Here is a 22,914-nt window from a genome sequence, read left to right as displayed (position 1 = left end):
ATCCCCTTGCCCAGCGCGGTGACTCTGCCCCCGGACCAGACCCGTGTCCCAGACCACATCGGAAAGGAGAAGAGCATCGGGGCTTGCCCTGCCCCTGAGCACCTTGCTGTCAGGAGGGACCCGCGGGCATCAAGTGCTGCAGCTCCGGCTGGACCACGATTTGGTGGCTGGCTCCAGCAAGACGGCGGCCAGCAACGCAGCCCTCACCCCTTGCAGCCAGCCCAGGGGCACTGCACGCCCAGCTCAGGGGGAGAGGCAGAATCCCACCGCAGCCTGGCGAGGCCCCCCCCCGATTTATCTGCATTATTTACACACGGCCTCTGCTGCAGCTCTTCGAAAGAGTTATTCTTGCCGTACTGACTGCCGCGCTTTGTAAAGCGTCGTGATATTTTGTAAGAAGCTGCACCAGCCAGAACTGCGTGGTGTTATACATGAGGAGGAGGCCACGCTGAGCAGCACACCTGCAAGCGCGCGTTCCCAGCACCGAGCTGTGCCTCGGCAGCTGCCGGGTGTCAGGGAGACCGAGGATGCGGCGCAGCGTGCTTGATGGAAGTGGGGCACCAAGCGGGCAAGACGCCAGAGCTACAGCCTGAGTTATTCCTAAGGCAGCAGAGAGAAATCAAGCGGCAGAAGTAAAAGGCCTGCGGGACGGTGAACAGAGGGAAGCTGCTCAGAGACCCGCGGCCTGACTGCGCGCAGAGACTTGCAGAGGCACTGCGACGCTCCGTGTTTGCTGCCTGTCGGAGACCCCCACACCAAAGACACTCCAGATCACGAGTGAGAACGGCCCCCCTTTCTTTGTGATTTTCACTGAAAAATTCAGCCCAGGATGAGAATGTGCCCTGGTCCCTCAGCGCTGGGACTCCAACTGCCCCTGCCTCCCCGGAGCGGGGACGTTGTGGATTTTTGTCCATCTGGAGCTGGAGGGCACCTAGACAAATGGGGAATGCTGAAACTCAACCTGAGAAAGAGAGAAAGGAAGCCCACGAAAAATCTCTGCTTGACTGGGTATGGGAATAAAAGATTCTCAACAAAAGGCATCCCAAGGGCGGCACGCAAAGTTTCCCTGCAGAACGGGAATAGTAAGCCGACAGGGGAAATATTTAACAAACGTTGTCATCTGGCAGGTAACAAGAAGCCGAACATCTCAGGCTACAACCTGACAGTGAAAAGGTGCCTCTGCCAGCAGGGGCCAGGGTGGGGAGATCACAGAATCACAGAATTGCAGGGGTTGGAAGGGACCTCAAGAGATGATCGGGTCCAACCCCCCAGATGTTAGATAGCAGCCGCAGAAGTGCAGTACTACAGAGGTGGATTTCACAGGCGCACCGAGGAGTTCCAGGTGCATTCACGGAGAAGCTGTTGGTGCTGTGCTGCGGCTGCAAGCGCCGCGTGCAGACACGCTGCTCTGCGCTGTGTCCGCGTCTCAGGAGTGCGGGCAGGACAGCCAGGTAGGCTGAAAGCCGACAGACCTGGCGAGGATTAGGAAAGGAAGCACAAAGCCTCAAGTGAGGCTGAAAACGCCAAGGAAAAATCAATCTCCTGAGGTTAACAACGAGAGGTTTGAGGATTGACCTGACCACAGTCATTAAGCATCTCCACAAGAAAGCACACGAGTCTCTCATCTAGCAGACAAAATTAGCGTGCTCCAGGGGCTGGAGCTAGATGAATCCCAACTAGGAAGAGCGCAGAATGTGTTTTAATAACGAAGGTGATTACCCATCAGAGCAGCGCGCAGACAGGAGCGTGCCTGAATCCCTACCGACCTGCGGAGCACGGAGGGGACCCGCCAGGGGGCTGTGGCTCAGCCAGAAGCTTCGAGCTCTCCCCCAGCTCTGTGCAGGGGGCCAGGGCAAGTGGCCGTGAGCATCTCCTGGTTCCTAAGCCCCAGGGGCACACCCACCCAGCAGAGCGGCACCGCGTGCTCGGACAGTGCCGGCCGTGGAAACTCGAGCCCCAGTGCCACGTGGACTTGCCAGTTCATGCCCGGACGCGATCTAGATGCATTACCCAGGGCTTCAGCCAGGCTAATAAGTCCTGACTCCTGTCAAGGCTTAATTAGCTCGGGCGCAGAGCCAGGCTGCAGGGCTGGACTCCATCCGGACGCGGCTCACCTCCAGCCTGCCCGGGCGTCTCAGTGCTCGGGGTGAGCCCGCGGGCTGCGAGGGCACAGGAGTGCACGGCAGGGATGTCCCCTGCACCGGGCAGGAGCAGGGAAAGGGGAAAAGCAGAGACAATGCCATAACGAGAGGGGCAACAGGCACCTTGCATGGGTCCCAGGGGCAGATGAGGGCTGGGCACATCCATCCCAGCTCCGCGCTCCTGCGTGTCCCACCCCTGCCCTCCCCGGCCGGGCGCACGTGCTCCCTCCCTGTCCTTTATCACAGCAAACGGGAGGTCAAATACCAGGGGTAGGCATTTTTTTTTTTTAAAATTGATGGGGAATAACATGACCACCGACAATTTCTGCAGCTATTTCAGCTAAGATAATAAAGGCAATAAACTTCTGCTTCAGGGCACGGAGTGACCACTTGCGGGGTCAGCACGTTCAGCGGTCCAAAGGCGGCGAGGTTAAGTGTTGTCTGTTTTCAGTCGCCTCTGCAGCAGGACACCGCGCTTTATGGCTAACTGCTTGGCTCACCCACAGCAGCTCCAGTGATATAAACCACGCCATAAAAACCTACCATAAAGTGAGTGCTCGTGATTCAGTATGAGGGCTCGGCTGGAAGGTGCTGATCACCGTTGTCTGCGGTGGGTTCGCTAGATCAACAGAGTGAGGAGGTGTAAAAGCCCTTCTGTAAGCAGCCTGAAAATGATGACATATTCTAGCACACAGCCTAGCCTCAGATATGGAAACGCTGAAAGATTTTGGTTGACTACAGAGAGGGAACACTGCGGCCCCAGGCCCGACAGCCACGGCTGTAGGCAGCTCTCCACCTCCGAGCCCTAAGGTCGGCCACTGCGCAGTTCGGCTTCAGCAAGAGGAACAAAGGTGCTATGTTAGGACAAAGCAGGACATCGGTGCCAGTTTGAGGGATGAAGACCTCAGGCAGAGCGAAGGAAGCCCACAGGAACGCTCCTTTCCTTGGGGTTGGTACCAGCAGCCCAGGCTGCGTGCTGTTCACGATGGCCCTGCAGAAGGCTGCGGTGTGCCTCCTGGCGAGCTGCCCCCTTCCTCGGGCAGCTCCAGGGACGGCAGAAATAAATAAATAAAAAGGAAGAGGTAGGTCGCGCTGTTTTACTGAAATTTCATTAGGAAATTCAGCCCCAATGTCCAGGCAAAGAGGCTGACGATGACGCCTGGGCCTTCTTCTTTGGAGCCATTTCCAGCGTCGCCGCAGTGCTCTCACTTTATTTCGGACATCTGTAACGGCGTAACCGTAGCGCTGTGTCTCCGAGAGGCCCTTCAGCTTGCTATTGAACTGATAAATTCACTGTATTACTTTACACAAATCAATACCCTAGCAGTTATCAGGGGTTGATGTGACCGAAATTGGTTTCAGCCAATTTGTGAGTGTAATAAATGTCCATTTATCAAATCAATTCATTCGGTGGTGCTTCGCAGACCGCCCGGGCTTGGGGTGCCACGGGGGCGATGTCTCCGGGTCCGTACCCGCCGCGGGACTGCTCTCCTCCGCCAGGACCCTGCGTCCCCCGGCTGTGCCCCCACGGGGAGGAGGAGGAGGCAGGCACAGGACCGCTCGCCGTGGTGTAACAGGTGCCTGCACACGCGGAAATGCGGGACTTGTGCAGGAGAACACTTCGTCCAAATGAAAACCCATTCCTTCGGATCAGGGCAGGGTGCTGTTCCCGTGCGTCCGTCTTCCTCCAGCTTTGAAACTCCCGCTGGTTTCAACACTACAACTGCTCCGCGTCTTCAACATTTGGCATTTTATACTTTAAAAGTAGATTTTCCGCACTACTCTTTTATTTGTAATCTCTAAACTAAAAAATAAACAACTCTTCTCCTTCCTCCCTCCTTTTCGACTTCAGGAGGAGTCCCGATACAAATTGCTTCAACCCAAAAGGACGGGAAAATCAACGCTGGAAGTGGTCTTCTGCAACCCCACCTCTAACTGCCCACTGCCTGGCAAATGCTATCTATCTGTAAAACAGGTATTCTTCCTCCGTCATAATATTTAGGACATGAGATCACGAAACAAATATATATAGTTACTTAAAAATGCTCTCCTTGGGTGTCTAGTCTTAGACAGGAGATGCTTTCTGTGGGATCCCTAAGCAGCACGCAGTTTCACCCCGGTGCCTCCGCATATTCGAGTGAACCAGCAAACAAGAAGCAGATTCGGAGCACAATAATTGAGAGTGCCCTGGAAACACAGCCGTAAGCCGTTTAGCTGTTCATTTGCATGGAGCAGTTGTAGCATCCAGGCTCCCATCAGTTCCCGGGATTACAAGAACGACCTGCCCGTGGTTTTTTCCTGACATGCCACAAGATGCAGTATTTCATCTGGATGGTGTTAAGGTGCAACGAGCGGCTACGCCCGCACCGGGGGGAGCACCAGGCAGCCACAGCCACGCTGCCTGGTCAGAGCATCCTCGAGATGCCCTGTTCCCAGCAGTGAATCATCACCCCCAGTCCTGCCGTCGTCTGTCCTACGTCGGGTAGCGGCACAGAGCTGCAGGGCTCTGATATATCCCGTGCTAAGGACAAGACAGCGCCCAGGTGGTGCAAGCAGCACGAGCGTCCCGACTGCCACAGCCTCCGTGCGTCCCTGCCACCCCGACCCACGGAGCAAACCCCAAGCTCCCGTCCCCTTTGTATTCTTGGCTGAGCCTCTCTGGAGACTGTTTGGATCATGCAGCGAGTGCCGGATTAAATCAGATTATTCAATTAAGGCAGCGGTTATAAATTAAACATATCAGCTGGCCTCGGTAAATCTGGAGACGTGGTGTGCAGCAAGGCGCCCGGCCAACAAACGTGTCAGCGAGCGCAAACGGGAGGAACGTGGAGTCCACGAAGTGGCAGCAAAAAACAGCTGGGAAGAAAAAAAATTACAAGGATAGATAGGAAGTGCTTGAAAGAAAAAGTAATGTCTCTAAATTCACCCTTCCTGAAAGCAAACAGCCAAAATGGGGCAGAAGGGAAGGAGGGAGGAGGGGACAGAGACTCTCCTGCTACCTTTTGGTCTGATATCCTGAGGCTGCGGGGGTATCAAGCACATTCCCTATAATTCAATAAGAGAAACCTCCATAAAGGCAGCCACTTTAATGTGCAGAAACACCACCTGTGTCAGAAGCAGGCACTACCCATTAATCAAAGCTTCCCAATTAGCCCGTCCTGCTGCCCCCAGGCACAGCCGCTCTCAAAACACAGAGGGTGGCTGTTGTGTTTGCAGGAGAGCTCGCTCTTTCGAGGGCTCTGAGATCACACAGGACTCGTCTTTGTTAACGAGGCTGGTGTGGGTTTTGTATTTATGACAGCACGGCGCTCGCGGTGCTGCCCTGACCTCAGCCCTCTTACCTCACCATCCGGTGTTCAGGCACTGAATTGGGATGCTCGAGGAATTATTAACAGCGTACAGGGGCTCTCAGGCCTGGGACTGGCAAAGCGAGCCCAGCCCAGCTCACTGCTGGTAACACAGCCTGATGTCCCCACAGCGGCGCAGTGCCCAGGGTGACACGAACTGCTCCTGAGAGGTGAGAGGCTGCCCCAGCTGCACCCACGGGTGACCAGAAGGAAAAAACACCCCCCAGCCCACACAGGGTTCGGGGAGAGAGAGAACGGCGCTCGCTAGGCCAAGTGACATAGTCAGAACGCATCCCCCCCTGCTCTACAGATGCCCAACACCCTTTTGTCTCAACGTGCTTAATTGATTAGCATAACGAAGTTAAGCTCGGAGCAACTGTCTGCGCTCATCTGAAAGGCGCGGTTGCTGTTCGGGCCTGTTTGCCTAAAAGCTGCTCTGGTTTTTCCCCCAGCTCCAGCAGCTGGTCTGCTGGAAAACACCGCCGGTCCCTCCAAACGTGGCTGCGCACTGTATGCCTGCAGCACAGCCACAAGAGGCCAGGCTCCTCATTTACTCACTGTGTTTATTTAATTTTTACCAGGGAAAACTCAGAATTTCAAGTACAGGAAGAACACCTCAAGAAAAAGGCACCGGCACCACAGCTTGGGAACGTGGCCCCAGGGGTGGCAGCCGATGCAGAGAAGGAAACACCGGGCGATTGAACTCGCTCCAGTCCAGACGTAAGAGACGCAAGTCACCGAGTGTTTTACCACCCCACAGCCAGCCTGAGCAGCTCTCCAGGCAGAAAGCAACGGCAGCAGACAGGTACAGGCAGAGGGCTTTAAAGCGCAGGCTGGTGATGTGGCCGGTGCGCCGATCCTGCTCCCGGCAGGGGACGGTGATGTGCCCCCATGTACGTCTTGGACTGAGCAGGGAAAGCTGCAGGGACACGCTGCTGACAACAGGTTTTGCTTCAGTGTTATCATCGGTATTTACTGAGCAACACCCCCAGAAGGATGGAGGTGGAAAGAGCTCAGGAGGCAGATAGCCCTTCTGCTTGCTGGTACCCATCCCATCTCCCCAAAGGTCCGCATGTCCTGCAGCTCCCACCAAACGCAGCTGAGAGCCCAGGACCTTGACTCCCACTGACCAGGGTGGAGCCAGACTCTGAGCTCCCAACAAAATCGGCGTGTGATGAGGAAAGAAGAGCTTTGGGCCATGAGCAGCAGCCGCTTCAGCTGCGCTACTGTTTGTTTCCTCAGCAGCGAATGCCTCCCTCGACACCAGAACTAGAGGGCACTAGGTGAAACTACCAGGAGGCAGATTTAAAGCAAATAAAACCATGTTATTCCTTCGCTAGCTATGCAACTGCCTGCCAAAGGATGCATCCAAGGGCAGCCTGGACAAACTCAAGAAGAAATATCTCTCGAAGGCTGCTGCACACAGAGATGTAGCTTCTGGGTCAGGGAACTCCTGGGTTGCAAATTGTTGGATGTGCAGTGGGTAGAGCGGGGCAATACCCCTCTGTTTGTCTTGCTGGTCTCTGCACTCTGCTGGCAGGACACGGGGCTAAAATGGCCCTTGATCTGATGGTGCACAGGGCCAGGGAAGTGTGACCGAGCTACGTGCTTGTATTTTGTGTGGAACAAAGTCCCACATCTGTAAGGAATACAGGAAGGTTCCCCAAGCAGTCTGTGTGAGAGGTGTTTATGCACATAAAGCTGTACGGAACTGCTTGTGAATTATTAATGAATAATATTCTTAAGACAAATGGTCCTGTGAAAAAGATGTTCAAGTGTCACCGTGTTCAGGCACCGTATTTCAGCCAGCAGCTGAGAACACGCTAACGGTGAGCGGTGCAAGCCCTGGAGGCCAGCTGTAACCCTTGGGCCACCGTGCTTAGTGTGGGGAGAAATCATCCTGAACCAAAGGGCTCTAACTCCGTGCCTGAGCAGAAAGCATCCAGCAGCACTGCCTCGGCACCTGAAGCAGCCCCTCTTGTGATGAAGAACAAGCTCTTTCTCAGCCAGGAAATGTCTGCAAGACCTCCCCGGCCTCAGTGGGCTGCTGAGATCTGCTGGGAGGCAGCTCGGATCACGGCTCGAGGAGGCAGCACGCTCGCTGAGGAGCAGAAGCTGCGGGAGAGCAGAGCAGCGAGCGAGCGGTCCTACCTGCTCCCACCGTGGCTATCGCGCTCTCCTGGCCGATGATGTGCTCCTTCAGCCGCTGCTCCAGCGGAAACCTCCGGCGTTCCTCGATCTCCCTGCGGCGCTGCTCCTCCTGGAACTGCGAGAGGGAAGGAGACGTTGGGACCTGGCACTTCTGAGCAGCACGAGGAACAACCGGTAATGCGCACGCCTGCAAAGCGCTGTGTGGTTGTGTGTCTGACAGACAGCCAGGCAGACAGACGCACAGACAGACAGACCGCTGCTCCCGGTCACCAGGAAGCAGCCTGGGCTTGGTAGGAGGCAGCACCAGCCCGAGAGGCAGCAAGAGGGAACTGCTGAGTCTGCCAGCAACGGGGGGCTGAGGGCAGTGGAATGGAGAGAATGGGGCGAGCTTCGAGGGCAGCAGCTGGAAACCTTGCAGCTGATGAGAAAACCAGACTGCACTGCTCCTCTGACTGTGATCCAACGGCAGCCGAGATCCTTCTCAAATTTCCTAGTGAGCTGTTAACCCGTTAGGGACTTGTTTATTTTGAAAAATAAAGCCTTAACTGTTCCACCTGCATTTGTTTCCTACCTGCCAGCACCCCCTGTTCCAAAGAGTCCAACACCCCAGAGCGGGACGAGGAGCACTGCTGTGCCCCGTTCTGCACCCCAGGCACACCAGACACCCTGCTTTGCAGACAAGCGCGAGAGCACTGCAAGGAGCTCTGTCCTTGGGGTGTTTGCCTCCTTCCACCTCCAGCTCAGCAGGAAGCGGAGCCTTTTAGAGCCAGTGCCGCCAGCACTGCTTCCAGCTGGGTGCAGCTGGAGCTGACGGCTGGGTGCAGAATGCGCAACGAGCGTGGCGCCTTCGCATCGCAGACTGCAAAGACATGGAGGGGATGAGTGCAAGCACTTGTTCTCCTGGGTCCTGACCACGTTAAAGCTGTGGTTCGAATGCTTCAAAGCCACCTCCCAACAGAGCAGGTTACAGAGACACCTGACACAAGCACATCTCAGATTCACGGGGACAGGACCCCGACAGACGCCCAGAGTGGGAGCAGGTCTTACAGTGCGGTGAATTTCTAGAGGAAAGAGGACAAATCCCAAAGCCCCTTTGCATCTTTAAAACGTGCTGCAAAACTTCCTGCTGAGTTCCGTTCTCCATCAGGGCCAGAGGCTGGCCTCTGCTCCATGGCCTCTCCTCAGGGAAATCCCTGCTCTGGGAAGAGCCGTCCCATGGAGCTGCGCTGAGCGACGGGCAGAGCACCCAGAGCCCACGGGGTCTGCAGAGTGAGGAACTTAACGTAGGTACACGGTCACATCATTCAAACCACCTTCTGGATGGAGAAACCCCTCTAATGACCTAGAAAGCAGTCAAAGGGTGCAGCGGGGCCTTGCTGTCAGCCCCGGGGAGGACCCAGCCGCCCGCCAGGCTCCCGGTGTCTGCTGGCCTGGGAGCGACTCTGCCACGAGTTAAAAAAGAGAAATAGCAAGCAATCCAATTCTGACTGGCGCTATCAGTCTCGCGTGTAACAGAGGTGCCATCAGTCCCGATGCCTCACACGGAGCAGTAACTTCCCTGCGGATCCCTGAGGAGCAGCCCGGGGGGGCCGGACCCCAGCGTGCCAGCGCTGAGCTCCCCCGGCCTCACCGACATCGCGGGGCTCCAGCTACGGCTCTGTGTCTTTCTGTATGTCTTGACAAATCTTTTCTTCCTCCCTCCCCTTCTTCCTTTCCTTTTTTTTTTTAAGTGCAGAGGAGGTGATCCCTGCTGCCAGGATGCTGAATGATTCGCGTGGGCTTACGGAGAGGAGGAACGCTCTGCCCCCCTCCTTGCAAGACCAACATCAAGAAAGCCCCTGGGTAGGAAGAAAGCCCCTTTTTGTGGGCAAGGGCTGCACAGTCACAGTGCTTTTTCCAAGCTTTCCCGCTACACTTTTCTGCTCAGGATGTGTTCTGGAAAAGCCTGCTGCTGCCCTGTGCCACCACGGCTCCAGCGTCCCCGTGCCAGCAGCAGCCTCGCGTGCCAGCGGCTGCGGGCAACACCGGGTGGAGGAAACTTCGCAGAAAACCTACAAACGTGGAGGGCACGGCATCTTTCGCCTTACAGGAAAAGGAATTTGTAAGGTTGAAAGAAGCCAGGATGGTAAACTTCTGGGCAGCTGCAAAACAAGTCAGGGACATGAAGAAAGCTATCCCAGTGTTACAGCCTTTGGAGACTGAGAGAGCGGTCCTTTCGTGGGAAGGGCAAACAGCGTCTTGAAGTAATTCCGGGGGGTTTACAGGCAGCAAAGAATTAGCTTTCACTGTGAGGGCACTTACTCTCTCCCCGATTCTACATATAAAGTTGGGTGTAGCCTAACAGACACTTACCAAGCTACCAAACCCGACATTTTTCTCAAAATGTAGGCCTGAATTGTGGAAAGATAGCAGACTACACTAGAACCATGACTGGATGTTTGTTTTCTTTCAAAGCTCCCCCAAAGGCTATTCGGTGCGATGAGGCGGGCACGAGGTCCAGCTCAGGGAGTCCTCACACCACTGCCTGCCAGAAGGGAGCACGGGGAAAGGGCAACGACGTGCTCGTCCGGGCTCACTGCTTTCTTAAAAACCCTTCAGCAGCCACTGACAGAGAGAGGAAATCCCGCCGGGTGGTCAGGTTGGGACCGTAAGCAGACGTTAGATTCCCTGCGGACTGTAACACTCAAAGCAGAGGGACAGGGTGGGAGCATGGTGCTGAGTTTTGGTAGCTGAAAAGCAAATGTGACCGACGCGTTCCAGAGCTGAGTTTTAGCTACGGCACCGAAGGGAAGGAAGACTTTGAGGAAATCATCTTTGAGGAAAGCTTGAGAAGTCACTAAACATAAATTTCAGCTCCTGACACTCTGCCGGGTGTGTTGGGGAGCAACAACTGAATGGGCAAAGGAAGAACCCTAGGAACTGAGATCAGTCTTCAAGCCTTCGTCCTGGGGCTGCTCTCAGGCCAGGTACACACAGAAGACAGTTTCAAGGGCTACTCCCTTCCTTTCAGCCCTGTAATATACACGACAGCGTATTTAGACTTCACCTGCAGTGTTCAGCAATGTGAACCAGCTCAAGAGCCCTCGATACCAGCAAGCGTGGTCTAGCACAGGGAAGGCGCACACGGAGTTTTTTTAGAAGGATAAAGGAAATCAAAATAAATTAAAAATACATATGAAAACTCCTTGTTATTCTGTCACAAGGATATGTAAATAAAATCTATGGGATGTGCCCATCCAGTAATAGTTCTGCCAATTCATTCTCGAGCAGTGATTAAAATGAGCAATAAATTCTCAAAGACTCTCGGTGGAACGCAGATACTGGGGTGGATGCAGCCCTTGGAGCACTGCATCCCCCCCAGCTGAATATTCATCACGAGCTGCCTTGACTGTCTTTTGTTTTATATACAAGTACAATCATCTTCATCGGGAGCATCTTTACAGATATATTTCCTTTCTCCCCTTCATCTATTAGCTAAGCATAAAAACCAAAGCAGCTTTTCAAGCTGTTTGGGGTGGGTTTTCTTGCCGGTGCTGGACCCCAGAGACTCTTTACCCAGCAGATAATTCCTCCTCCCTCCTCCTGCAATGATCCCAAGTACTTCATTTTCAACCTCCCTTCCTAAAAACTTGCTTGGAGAGCTGTCCCAGCGAGCGCAGCTCACCAGATGCCGTCAGCTCTGCAGCCACTTTCGTTGCTCTGATCTAGCACAGGGGAAGGAGCGCCGTGCTCCGCGCTACGGACACAGGTTTTCTGGTCGGGGAATGTGGCTTTGAAGTCCGGCTCGGGCAAGGTTTTCCTAGACAAGCACAGGCTGTCCAGCAGATGTGACTGCCTGGCAGACTTACTTGATGGCATCTGCTAAATGCGGTAATCGCCACAGTTTAAATTCCCTTCATCTGCCACGCACGGGCGAGTTTTAACCTCAGGTTTCCAAGAGACAAGTTCGAATTCCACGCCTGTAGAGCAAAACCTGAGGCAGGCAACGTCAGGGGACAAGTCGGAAAGCAGAAGCAAGCCTGGCCCCACCGTGACTCAGTTTCTGCTGCAGCAACCTGGTGGCACCGGTGCCCTTTCACAGGGCAGCTCTGAGCCCCTCCTGCCCTGCCGGGACCGAGACTGTGGGCATGATGGTGCTCTCCAGGCTCCACTCGTCATTCCTCTGACTGCTTTTCATTTCTTGACACCAGGCTGCAGGTCCCTCATTGTCTAATAACCTGCTAACCTGTAAGCTTAACTGCCCCTGTTGCTCCTTCCCTGGAAGCACCACTGCAAGCAGGGATCTTTTCCCTCTTTAACGTACCTTGTAACCGTGACTCACGGAAGGGACACGGACGGCTCCAGCCCACTCGAGAAGTGGGGCTGAAGGGACCCGACGGACATTTCACAGCCAGACAGCAGAAATCAGTGTCTTTTGCCTTAGACTGGTGCCTGTGAATACGTGGATCCCAGGCCCACAGCTGAACTTCAATTCTCAGATCTCATCCTTCCTCCAGGAATTTCAGAAAATGAAGTAAAAGAACATCCCGATTTTACTGTATTTTTGCCAAGGGCTTGCAGGACAGAATTACTCGTCCCTGTGAATCTCACTGTCAAGGAAGACATATCAACACGGAAGAGAAGGGCACACAGCTATGGATACAGCTCATAAAGACTTCAGTTCTTTTCTTCCTCCTTTATGCATCATGTCATCAATTTACACAGACTTCTTCCAAAACAGCGTGACATCTTGGAGGTGTAAGCGTGCTAAGGCGATCCTCCACTGCAGGCACCAGACCTTCCTGAAAATTGTTCTTATAATGGAAAAAAAGTGACAAAGTCACCTGAATCTCGGGCTCACCTTCGTCTCTGATGCTCTCAAAAGGTTCATGACCTCCCCTTCACGGGCGTAATCCAGGGGCGTGTGTCCCATTTCGTTCTTCTGCAGGGGGTTGGCACCTGATGGCAGGAAGAAATTAAAAAGATCAGGGGGGCAGAGTTCAGCCTTGGTACAGAACGAGCACGAAGCGCATCTTGTGCCCCCCGTGCTAGCCCGAGTCCCCTTGTAACCTTTGCTCCAGAGGGTATCAGGATCAGAAGGGGACAGTGTACAACCAGCCGTTACATGCGCGGCTGTGCGGGGAACAAGAAAAGGAATTGTCTCCCCTAACAATTGGCCTGGCAGGGAAGAGCTGCTGTCGGGGACGAGAGCACATGGTCGCCAGAGGAAAATACGGCCTGACAAAAGCGCCCGCTACCGATCCTGGGGGAGCCAAATGGGACCACGGCAGCTTCGATTGGACACGCCATCCCTCCGCTCCGTTACTCCAGGCTGGAGCTGGAGATGGCTGTGGTCTGCTGAGCAGCTGCCACCGTGAGCCACAGAAGTGGCCTTTGGAGAAAAATCATTCTCTTATTTAGAGATAAATTTAAAAAAAAAGCCAACAAACCCCGAAGACTGAACTAGTGCAGGGAGTCAGATGGGCATCCTCACGGAAACAAACCTGCCCAGAGCTCCCTGTCCCCCGTCCCCTTCCCAGACGTGCCGGGCTGCAGAGGAACACAGACAGTCAGACTGGTCCCAGTTGGTGCGGCGGGAAGTAGCGGTAAGCATGCAGAGGCAGTCTGGGGCAGGGCACTCCAAGATCAGGAGAGAGAGCTACCGGGGAACAGTCAGAGATGCAAGCAAGGTCCCACAGGGTTCATCTCCGGCTCTCGGCATCTCAGGAAGCATCTCTTAATGCAGAGAGAGACTTGGCACAAATGCTCACGTGCCCTGTGCCCCCGCAACTTGCTGTGCCAGCCAGTCAGAGGTCACGAGAACGAACCTTCAAACTGGGCTGAACCCCCCGGCAGGGTGCTCGAGCTAACCTAACCATCCCGGCGGTTCCAAAGCGGCAGAAGTCACCCAGCCTTGAGGAGAGCTGGTCGTGGTGCTGGGCAGTGCTGGCCTGCAGCCTGAGAACCGGGGGGGTGATGGTGACCAGCAGTGGGGCAGGGAGGGCTGCTGGTGCCTGTGCCCGGCAGGGAGGGACGGGAGAGGGACAGGAGCTGCCGAAAAGCTGCCCAGGTGCTGCTGCAGGCTCCCCGCTCTGCAGGCAGCGTGGCAAACACCTTCCGCCCCGCTGCACCTCGGGGCGAAGCGGCTACCTTGGCACACGCGAGGCGGGCGGCAGCCTCTGCTCCTAGAACGCGGGGATGCGCCGAGCACCCCGAGCGCTCCATAAAAGCGAGCAGCAGTCATAATATATGAAAGAGGAGAGAGGGCTGCGCTATCGCGAGCCGGGGAGATTAGCCATTTCCAGGCACTGGCATCGGGGATCTATATTTGCTTACAGAATGAAAAATGTGCTCCATAAACATTCGACACAGAGTAATTTCTATTGCAAGCCTTGTCATTGCGAATAAAGAATAGGATGGAGACAGGTGAGATTGCACAGGGCCGGGGCCCGCCACTCCATATCCCTTACGGAGGCAGAGCTCGCCGCCCCCTCCCCAGCCCTCCCGGTCCCCTCCCCGCTGCGCAGGGGGGCACGTCCGGGGCTCTCCAAGTGATGACATCCTCGAGGCGAGGCCCGCTTTCATCTCAAATGAAGGCTGAGGTTTGTTCGGCTCTTCCCTTCTCCTGGATCTATCAATAATGGCTCTCCAATATTGGCCTAATCCCCCTGTTAATGGCTTTGACGACTTGACTAATTGCTGCAATAATTGATAGAACCCGACTCGCGCGACTGGTCGATTCCCACCTCCAGTACCGGCAGCAATAAAATATTACGCCGCCATAAATAACGGTGTCACTTTGCCTGCTAACAGAACGCCAAAGTGGCCACCGGTTCATCAGCGCCCCGGCCTGACCTCCCTCCTCGCCGCCCCCTCCCCGCTGCCCTCGCCCACCCCTGCAGCCGCCCACGGCCGGGCGCCTCGGCCCCGCTGCGTGCGCCCAGCGGGCTCCGGCCTCGCCGGGCTTAATAGGAGGCAATCCGTCACCTCCCACCAGCTGTCTGGGGCTGGAGATGGACACCTGGGCGACACCTCGGGCTGTGCGAGGCGGCCGCCTCCTCCCCCGGCCCTCCTGCACCTCCCTGCTCACATTAGTAGGCCCCGGCTTATCATATTTGATAAATAGCGCGCCGGCTCTCGCCCAGCACCCGCGCGGCAGCGCCTAGCTGGAGCAGCTGCGTAAGGTCACTCATTGGGGAAATATGTTTCTGTCAGCGGTATCGAAAAAAGTTTAGTAGAGTGACAGGCCTCAATTTTTCAAATTTTATTAACTCCATCCTCTTAACAATTTGTCTTGAATTCCTTCGGATTCTGGATAACTGTCAATAGAGCGCGGGACGCGGCGGGCGCGGGTACCCGTCCTCAATGCGTCGGCACCAGGGGGGAGCGGGGGTCACCACCAGCAGCATCGGGTGGGATCCTCCGGGGGGAGGCAGCGTGGGACCCACCGTGGTGCTGTCCTTGCTCCCTGTCCTCCATCCTAGCTCCTTTTCCTCTCTCCTTGCTTCCTGCACTCCATCCTTGCTCCTCATCCTCCATCCTTGCTCCTTGACATCCATCCTTGCCCCCGTCCTCAGTCCTTGCTACTTATCCTCCATCCTTGCTCCCTGTCCTCCGTCCTAGCTCCTTTTCCTCTCTCCTTGCTTCCTATACTCCATCCTTGCACCCTGTCCTCTGTCCTAGCTCCTTTTCCTCTCCCCTTGCTTCCTGTACTCCATCTTTGCTCCCCATTCTCCATCCTTGCTCCTTGTCCTCCATCCTTGCCCCCTGTCCTCAGCCCTTGCTACTTGTCCTCCATCCTTGCTTCCTATCCTCCATCCTTGCTCTGTCCTCCATCCTTGCTCCCTGTCCTCCACCCTTGCTCCTTTTCCTCACTCCTTGCTTCCTATCCTCCATTCTAGCTCCCTGTCCTCCATCTTTGCTCCCTGGCCTCAGTACTTGCCCCCTGTCCTCCATCCTTGCTCCGCGTCCTCCATCCTTGCTCCCTGTCCCAGCTGTCCGTAATTCAGGTTCTCAGCCGGGGCCTGACCTTGCAGCCGTCTCTCTGTGTCATTTGTCTAGACATCTCTGTGTCACTTGCCTAGTTCCTCAAGGTGCCTCCACCTCTCCCAGGTCCTCACCAGATCCTTCCCGCTGAGGAGCGCACCCAGCTCAGCCCTTCCCGCAGCGCTGGCAGCTCAGAGCCCACACGGACGTTTCAGCACGGAGCAAGCCCTGTGCAGGACCAACGCTGCTCCCTGGTCCCAGCACAAACCCAGGCTCAGCCCCAGCGCCGAGCTCCTCTCGAGTGGAAGCTCGAGACGCGAAGCTCTTGGACGAGCTTGGGACGGGCCGGGGCACACAGCCCGTCCTCGGCACAGCGTGAGAGCCACAGGAGGGATGGAAAATTCTCAGGGATTGCCCCTTACATCTGCTCGGGCTCAGCGAGCACCCCCTCCGCCAGGAGCACCGCCTTGGCCCCCCTCGCAGCCCGCCTGCCCGCCCCGTGCTGCAGCACGCCGGGGAGGACGCGGGGAGCACCCCGCTCCCACGTAGCACCCTCTGCAGGACCCAGACCACTTCTCCTGGGGGAAAAACCAGGACGACTAATTGTTCTGGCGAAGGAAACTAAATCCCAGGAAAAAAAGACGGGAAGTCCTCAAACCTAGAGTGGGCATGCTGCTGAGGGGGGGCACACAGAGATCATCTCGAACCAGAGAGGCTCTGGGCGGCAGGCAGGCCCGGGGACGGATTGCACAACCCCGGTGTGCGAAATGCAATTTGCCACCGCAGTTACACCTCTCCGTGGTCCTGTTCAAGCACCAAAATAGTCTGGGATTCGCCAAGAGGAAGCAGCCCGTATCACCTGCTGGGGATTACAGAATGTCATCAGCCGTCAGCTTTGACAAGGCATGACATTGTTATTGCTCCACACGGCTAGTTAAAGTAATATAAAAAGACTTCTGTCCTCCCGAGTCTTCAGTGATTGAATTAGCATGATCACCCCTTTTTCCAGTAACATAAACCTGTTTTTAAATCAATAAGACACGTATTTCACAAGCGCCTTTTAACATACACCGTTAATAGGAACGTGGCCGCCAGAGCCTGGGATCCTGCCACCCCTTTTTCTGTCCGATACCTCGGTAAATGGAAGGGACACGTTACCGGGCACTGCTCCACTCGCTGGCAGCCACCTTCAGCCCTTGCTGAGGACCTGCCCCTGCTACCAGGTCAAATGAATCTCCCCAGCTGCTTGAATTTCAGCGTGAACACGCACTGCCCCAGGGATGTCCCCAAATCTCACCAAGGGAAGGCCAAGAACAAAATCTTCAACAGTAGCGGGTGCGACTCGGAGCTTCAGGCACAGCGGAGGACAATACTCGGATGATTTAGCACCCAGCACTACCCCTCTTTACCCGGTGGCATTTGCTGATTACTCTGCCCATGGCACCCATCTGCAAAATGAGATCAAACCACCTCAGTGTCTCGATGTGCTGAGGCTAATTCTGCCTGTGGTCTCTCCAGTGGAAACGACAATCTCCGCAGAGGGAGTGCTGAGCGTGCATCAGCTCCCAGACGTGTGGCTTCTCACCCGCACACATCTACACGCAGCCCCACGCGTGCACCCGTGCACATCTAGGCTTCTGCCTTCATTGAGTTGAAGAAGGTATGTAAAAAAGTAATGCGGAGGAAAAAAGGAGGAAGAAAAGAGTGAAAAAGTGAATTAAAATTCTCAGGGAAGAGGAGAAATCCCAGCAACCTGCTCCCCAGAGAAACGGCTGTGGTGTGAGACCCTCTTTCCCCCCAGGACAGCAGTCAGACTCCGAAGCAGTACGCTCAGTCCAGGGAGGGTGGGAGGAGAATCACCACGAACCAGAAACGAAGAGGTGCGGGACAGAAGTGATGCTAAAGACATCAACAAAAAACACAAATGGCTGCTGAGCTAGAAAGTGGAGAGCAAAAATCCTTGCAGCGATACAGGCCATCGCTAGGGAGGGTGGCAAACTAGAGAATTTTGGATACAGGTGGGATGGGCAGGGGCAGAACCAACACTGCAAGGCTGTATGAAAAGCAGGTCTTGTCAGGCAAGCTGCATTTCGCTACCTGAAGGGTTTACAAACGTAGTTGAGGACTGCAGATCCATCACACCGAGCAGCTGGAATCACTCGTCAGTGACTCATAGGATCCTCATTAAAAATGTGAGCATTTATAATGCGATGATACCACAAACACTAACTGCGAGGTGCAAAAAGATTTAGCAGAAGATCCCCAAGCGTGCTGTTGTGCCTTACTGCGGTGATACCACTCGGTTCGGTTCAGCAGGATTTTCTGAATTCACTTCTATGGCTCCTTGAGTCCTCTCTCCTTCTGTCACCGGACGAAGCATCACTTTAATGAGAAGCCACGTTAAAGAACTTTCTTTGAGCCCGACAGATCAGCCCATGAGCACTACATCAGGAGAAGCACACATGCAGATGAAGGCTGCTGTGAAATGCCATCCTTGCTCCTGAGTAACTTGCTGGCTTCCCGAGCTCAGGATATTGCAGAAGGATTTCTGTTTCTGTGACGCAGGATCAGTGCCACCAAAACGAGTGCTGGTTAACGCGTGCCCCGGGAAGGCAGCAGCCGCAGCCGGGAGCTCCTGGGGTCAGAATGTGCTGCCCCTCGTTCCTCCTGGTGCTGGTCCAGCCTCGTGCTTGAAGCCTCTCCAACATGCGTTTGCGCAGCGTCATGCATTAGTTCTTGCCCTGCCCGTCCTGCCTAAAACCACTCTCGCCCTCTGACTGTTGCCCTGTTAATACAGCCTGGGGCTGGCCTGGCTCGTTCAGCTTTATCAGCTCTCCCTGCTTCTCCCTGCTGCTCTGGCTGGGACTCGCGTCTCCTCAGAGCCTCCACTTCCCACAGGTCAATAATTCCTCTCCCAGCATGCAGAACTCTGCATCTGCCTGCATGAAAGAAAAAAATACCTTGCGCCTTAACCAGCCGTGCTGGCAGCTCATCCTCCTGAGGATTTGTTCTCACAGAATTTACCCAGTCGCTACCAGGACTGTGCACGGTTTTTAATAAATTTTAACACATCCACCAACAAACAAGGGGATGGTGCCTCAGCTGAGAGGCTGAGAAAGGGGTGTAGGATGGAAGGGTTCGGATTTAATTACGAACTAGAGGTGTTTCTGGAGTAGAGGGAGCTCTAGGTGGTGAGGAGAGATCCCTCTAAACCAGAAACAGGCTGAAGTTCTGAGGAGGGTCAAATGCTGATGGGGGAAGGTGAAAAACAGCAAGGAGGAGAGGGCCTCGCTGAGGTGCAGCTGGGTCAGTGCTCACAAACCTCGGGAACCAGACCAAGAGGAGGAGGGCATCTGCTTCTACACAGACAGCAGCAGCAAAGTCCAAATCTAGGCTGTGCAAGCTGGAGTGCATGCTTTAGAGGAGCCTGGAAATAGCAGGCAGGAACATTACGTCAGGATACCTCAGTGCTAGCGTGTAAATTGTACTGCGGTGAAAGAACAAGTCCCGTGGGTGGAGTAGTGATCTTACGTATTAAAGAAAGGCTGGAGACAAATATATATATATATATATAAAAATAAGTTGATTGTTCTTGCCAGTGACACAGAATTTGTACAGAATGAAATGTCCTGGCTGAGCTGGGAAAATACAGTAGCAGGATTACTCTTCTGAGGGACCGGAGGACGGGGCACGCTAAGAAAAACCGCAGAGACTGCAAGGGCAAAAAGCGTGATAGGAATAAATCGATAAATCGGTACGAACCGGAGACCAGGAGGTGCTTCCTGAAACAAAGAGCCAGAAAGCTCATGAGTCTCAGGAAGTCTGAATTCAGGCTTGGATGGAGCAAAAGGCTTTCCTTCTCCAAAACCTCAGCTCCCACGCAGCACGCTGCAGCAGGACGCTTTCTCATGCTTAACCTCGTAATAAGCAAACTCCTGCAAGGGATCTTTTGCCCAGGAGTTTTGCTCCAAAGGAGTACAGGAGTCTTGGTAGAAATAAAAGCCAGCAGAAAACGTTCAGAAATGTGGACATTAAAGGCTAAAGAAACCCATGCTGTTTATTAAAAAGTCTTTAAACGGGAAAAGTTATGATCTTAAAAATGAACCGCCCTTCAGCGAAACGAGGAAAACAACAGAGCGTTTGCTCTAGGAAGCTAAATGCAAAGCTGCAATAACGCAGGACAAAAAGGATTTAAAAGAAGCTTCAGGAATAAAACCAAAAACCTCTTTTTAACTGTATCAGAAACTGGAAGGCAGCCAGACGACGTGAGTTTCAATAGCTGATCAAGATGTAACCCGAGGGCTCAGAGATTTTATGAAAAAATGTTCAAAGGCTGCTTTGCAGAAGTGGTTACCCCTGAGTGCTCCCACGCCCAGCCTCCCTCTGCCACCGACAGAGGTGGCTGTGGGAGCTGAGCAGTGTCTGAGAACCTCGGAGCTCCTCACCCAAGCAGCAGGCTGCTACAGGAAGACTCCCCGTAGACAAGTAACGACTTAGCCACCGAAAACAAAGGACATAAGCAAAGGAGAGCAAGTGGTCAGTGTGCTCAGGGAAAGAAGGCTGTGCAGGGACACCCAAAGGATTCATGCTGATGCCTGTGGGGTCAGCATCTGTGAATTGCCAGGAAGGAGGGCTAACACTGACACGATGATGACCACCAATACTGATCTGTTCAGAGCCTACTGACAGACGGCGATGAGCTGGCAAGTGAAACCCAACTCATATAATAGATGTAAGCCAATGCCCACATGGAAAAATCAATCGGAATTGCACACCAGCAGTGACAGGCACTGAGCCACCTTTCAGCAGGAAACCAGGCATCAGAATCTGGAGTGGCCATGAACAGTTCCGTGAAACGTTAGCTTACTGCTGAATCAAGGCGAGAATTGCTTCGGAAAGGAGAAAGAACGGACCAGAAAGTGTCCCGGTGCCGCTAGCGACCCATGCCTGCCTGTGCCTCGAGGGCTGCGCTCGGTTCTGGTCCCCTCATCCCCCCGGAGCAGGGTCCTGCCGGACTCCCTGCCGAAGGGCTGGATGCTGCAGGGCAGCAGGGGCCAAAAGGCGGTCAGAGAAACTCCGGGAAGAAAAACCACCCAAGGCTGGGAGGGCAGAGAGCAGCCCCGCGGGTGAGGCTGGGCTGCAGGTCGCTGAGCCTGGCCGGGGGATGGCTGTCGTGGGGTTTCTCCTAAGCACCGTCCCCATCCGTGGGTCAGACGTGTGCTCCCACCCTCGCTGCGTCCTTAGGCACGAGCAACCAGCGCCCTGCCTCGAGGAGCCCGCTGTGCCGACGGACGGGATACGGGGCGGAAGACAGCGAGGAGGCAGGATACCAGAGCAGCGAGTCCTGGGCAGGGCTGGGAACGCCCCACACCTCCCGAACCTCAGCCCACGTCGCACCCTGCACTCAGACGCACCGCATCCTGGAGGTGACTTGGTGTCCTTGGCGGGTGAGATGAGGCAACACACGATGCGGCACTGCACGCCATGGCAGCTCTCAGGGTACGGAACGCAGAACGCTGCTTGAAATTCACAACAGACCCTCCACAATTGCTTGATCTCCTTCAGGCTGTTCGGTGCTGTGACAAAGGCTACTGCCTCTGTGGACTCTTGCCCAGAGATTCTCGCTCTGGTATAAAATTACAAAATTCAGCAGGATGACCAAATCGCAGAACAGTGGACGTTGGAAGGGACCTGGAGGCCATCTGGTCCAACCCCTGCTGAAGCAGGGGCAACCAGAGCAGCTTAAATCTGCTTTTAGCAACCCCAGTGGAACTCAGCAGAGCTGTGCCCAGCGCACAGGTACAACCTGGCCAGAACTGACCCCCCAGCAGTAACAGCACAGGACTGGATTTCTCTTTGAATGCATGAAACAGATGCATGGCAAATGGGAAGGTTGCAAGAGAAAGAGAAAAAAATAAATTCATGTGTGTTAAATACGAATGTGTTATTTTGCATCTGCTTTCTTACCGGTATCCTACTGGACGGTGCTCGTGCTTTAACATTTAAGCACGGCGGGGTACCCAACCCCTCTCCACACACACACACACACCCAGCCCGAAGTAAAGCACACACGGTCTGCAGATCTTGTGCAAGCAGAGAAAGCAAACCCAGGTGTCTCCTTCCCAGTGCCACGGCCCGTCTGTGCAAACGGGGATGTCCCCAGATCATGTCATGGCATGGGGGAGCTGCTCCCAGGGCAGACTCTTCTGCAGTGCTGCTTCGAGCAAGGGCTCTGCTGCTGCTGCTGCCCCTGGCACGGCACGGCACGGCACGGCACGGCACGGCACGGCACGGCACGACAACCTCCCTCCTGCAGCTCCGTGGGCAGGGCGGCTGGCAGGGAACACGAGCAGTGCTGTGGGTGCGCAGCGCTGCGGGACCTCCAGATAAGGATGAAGCAGGGGAGCCAAGCTGCCAAGTTTTGCGCTCTGAGCACAAAATCTGACATACCTGAGGTAAAAAAGGCATGAAGAATGTTAGCTAAATCTGATCTCAAAACTGTTTTCAACTTGCCCAGGGACTTTAATTCAGACTGCTTTCAAGCAGCCTTTTCCGGCAATGCCCAGGAAGGAGCAGGGTATGGAAGGGCTCAGACAATTTGAAGTTGGGCTCACAAAAACCTCTATTCTTGGCGATGCCTTGTAAAACCAGTTGGCCTACCTGCTCCTTTCCGTCCTCGCTTACTCTAATGTCAGTCTATGTTTCTGCCCACTTGGTACCTGGGTGTGAGAACAATCCTCCTTACCCTTGTTTGTGAGGTAACGCTATGGGAAGGGAAACCAAAGAATCATCATCCCTCCATACGTCTACACGTGTGCAGAGCTATTAAGTTCACGACAAACATTATGTCACTGCAGAGTTTTGTACCCAGAAACACTTAGAGAGGGATCTATTTGCTCCCCTGCCCTATGGGGAAACTATTCTTAAGCACTCCGACACGGACATAAATGTGCTTGCACTCATACCCTTATTGCTCTCGCCACGGTGGGATGTTAGAAGCTTCAGTGCCGTGATATGATTGGTTTTTAAATCCCAGTCTCACAGGATTTTAATTACTGGTCTGGCGCGGCTGGGAGTGGAACTTGCTGCCGTCGGATGGAGGGGGTCGATACGCCGGCCCAGAACATATTGAGCCACGGTGCTCGCAGACTCTATTGCACTATTTAATCATCTTTTGCAAAATTTACAGTGCAACAGAAGGAATCAATACGGAATTTATCACATTCCCTTGTAAATATGAGCACGGAGAGGGAGGGAGGCTTTCAGGCACTCTTGCACAACAGCTGGCCTGGGCTGGCTGCGTTATGGCA

At 54.6% G+C, this 22,914-nt stretch overlaps 1 protein-coding gene across 1 annotated transcript in view; it reads right to left on the bottom strand.

Moving 5' to 3' along the window:
- Positions 1–22,914, bottom strand: part of CLPB (caseinolytic mitochondrial matrix peptidase chaperone subunit B) — an 81,288-nt gene that overhangs the window by 17,258 nt on the left and 41,116 nt on the right. Inside the window, exons 6-7 of the mRNA XM_035571733.2 lie at positions 12,480–12,577; positions 7,640–7,754 (exon numbers count right to left, since the gene is read on the bottom strand). Coding sequence (XP_035427626.1) covers positions 7,640–7,754; positions 12,480–12,577 — 213 coding nt within the window. The remainder of the gene's footprint in view (positions 1–7,639; positions 7,755–12,479; positions 12,578–22,914) is intronic.

The sequence above is a fragment of the Cygnus atratus genome, chromosome 1 (genome assembly GCF_013377495.2).
Source record: "Cygnus atratus isolate AKBS03 ecotype Queensland, Australia chromosome 1, CAtr_DNAZoo_HiC_assembly, whole genome shotgun sequence".
NCBI classification, from domain to species: domain Eukaryota; kingdom Metazoa; phylum Chordata; class Aves; order Anseriformes; family Anatidae; genus Cygnus; species Cygnus atratus.
The sequence above is the reverse complement of the archived record's forward strand: the minus strand, read 5'-3'. Positions and strand labels throughout refer to the sequence as shown.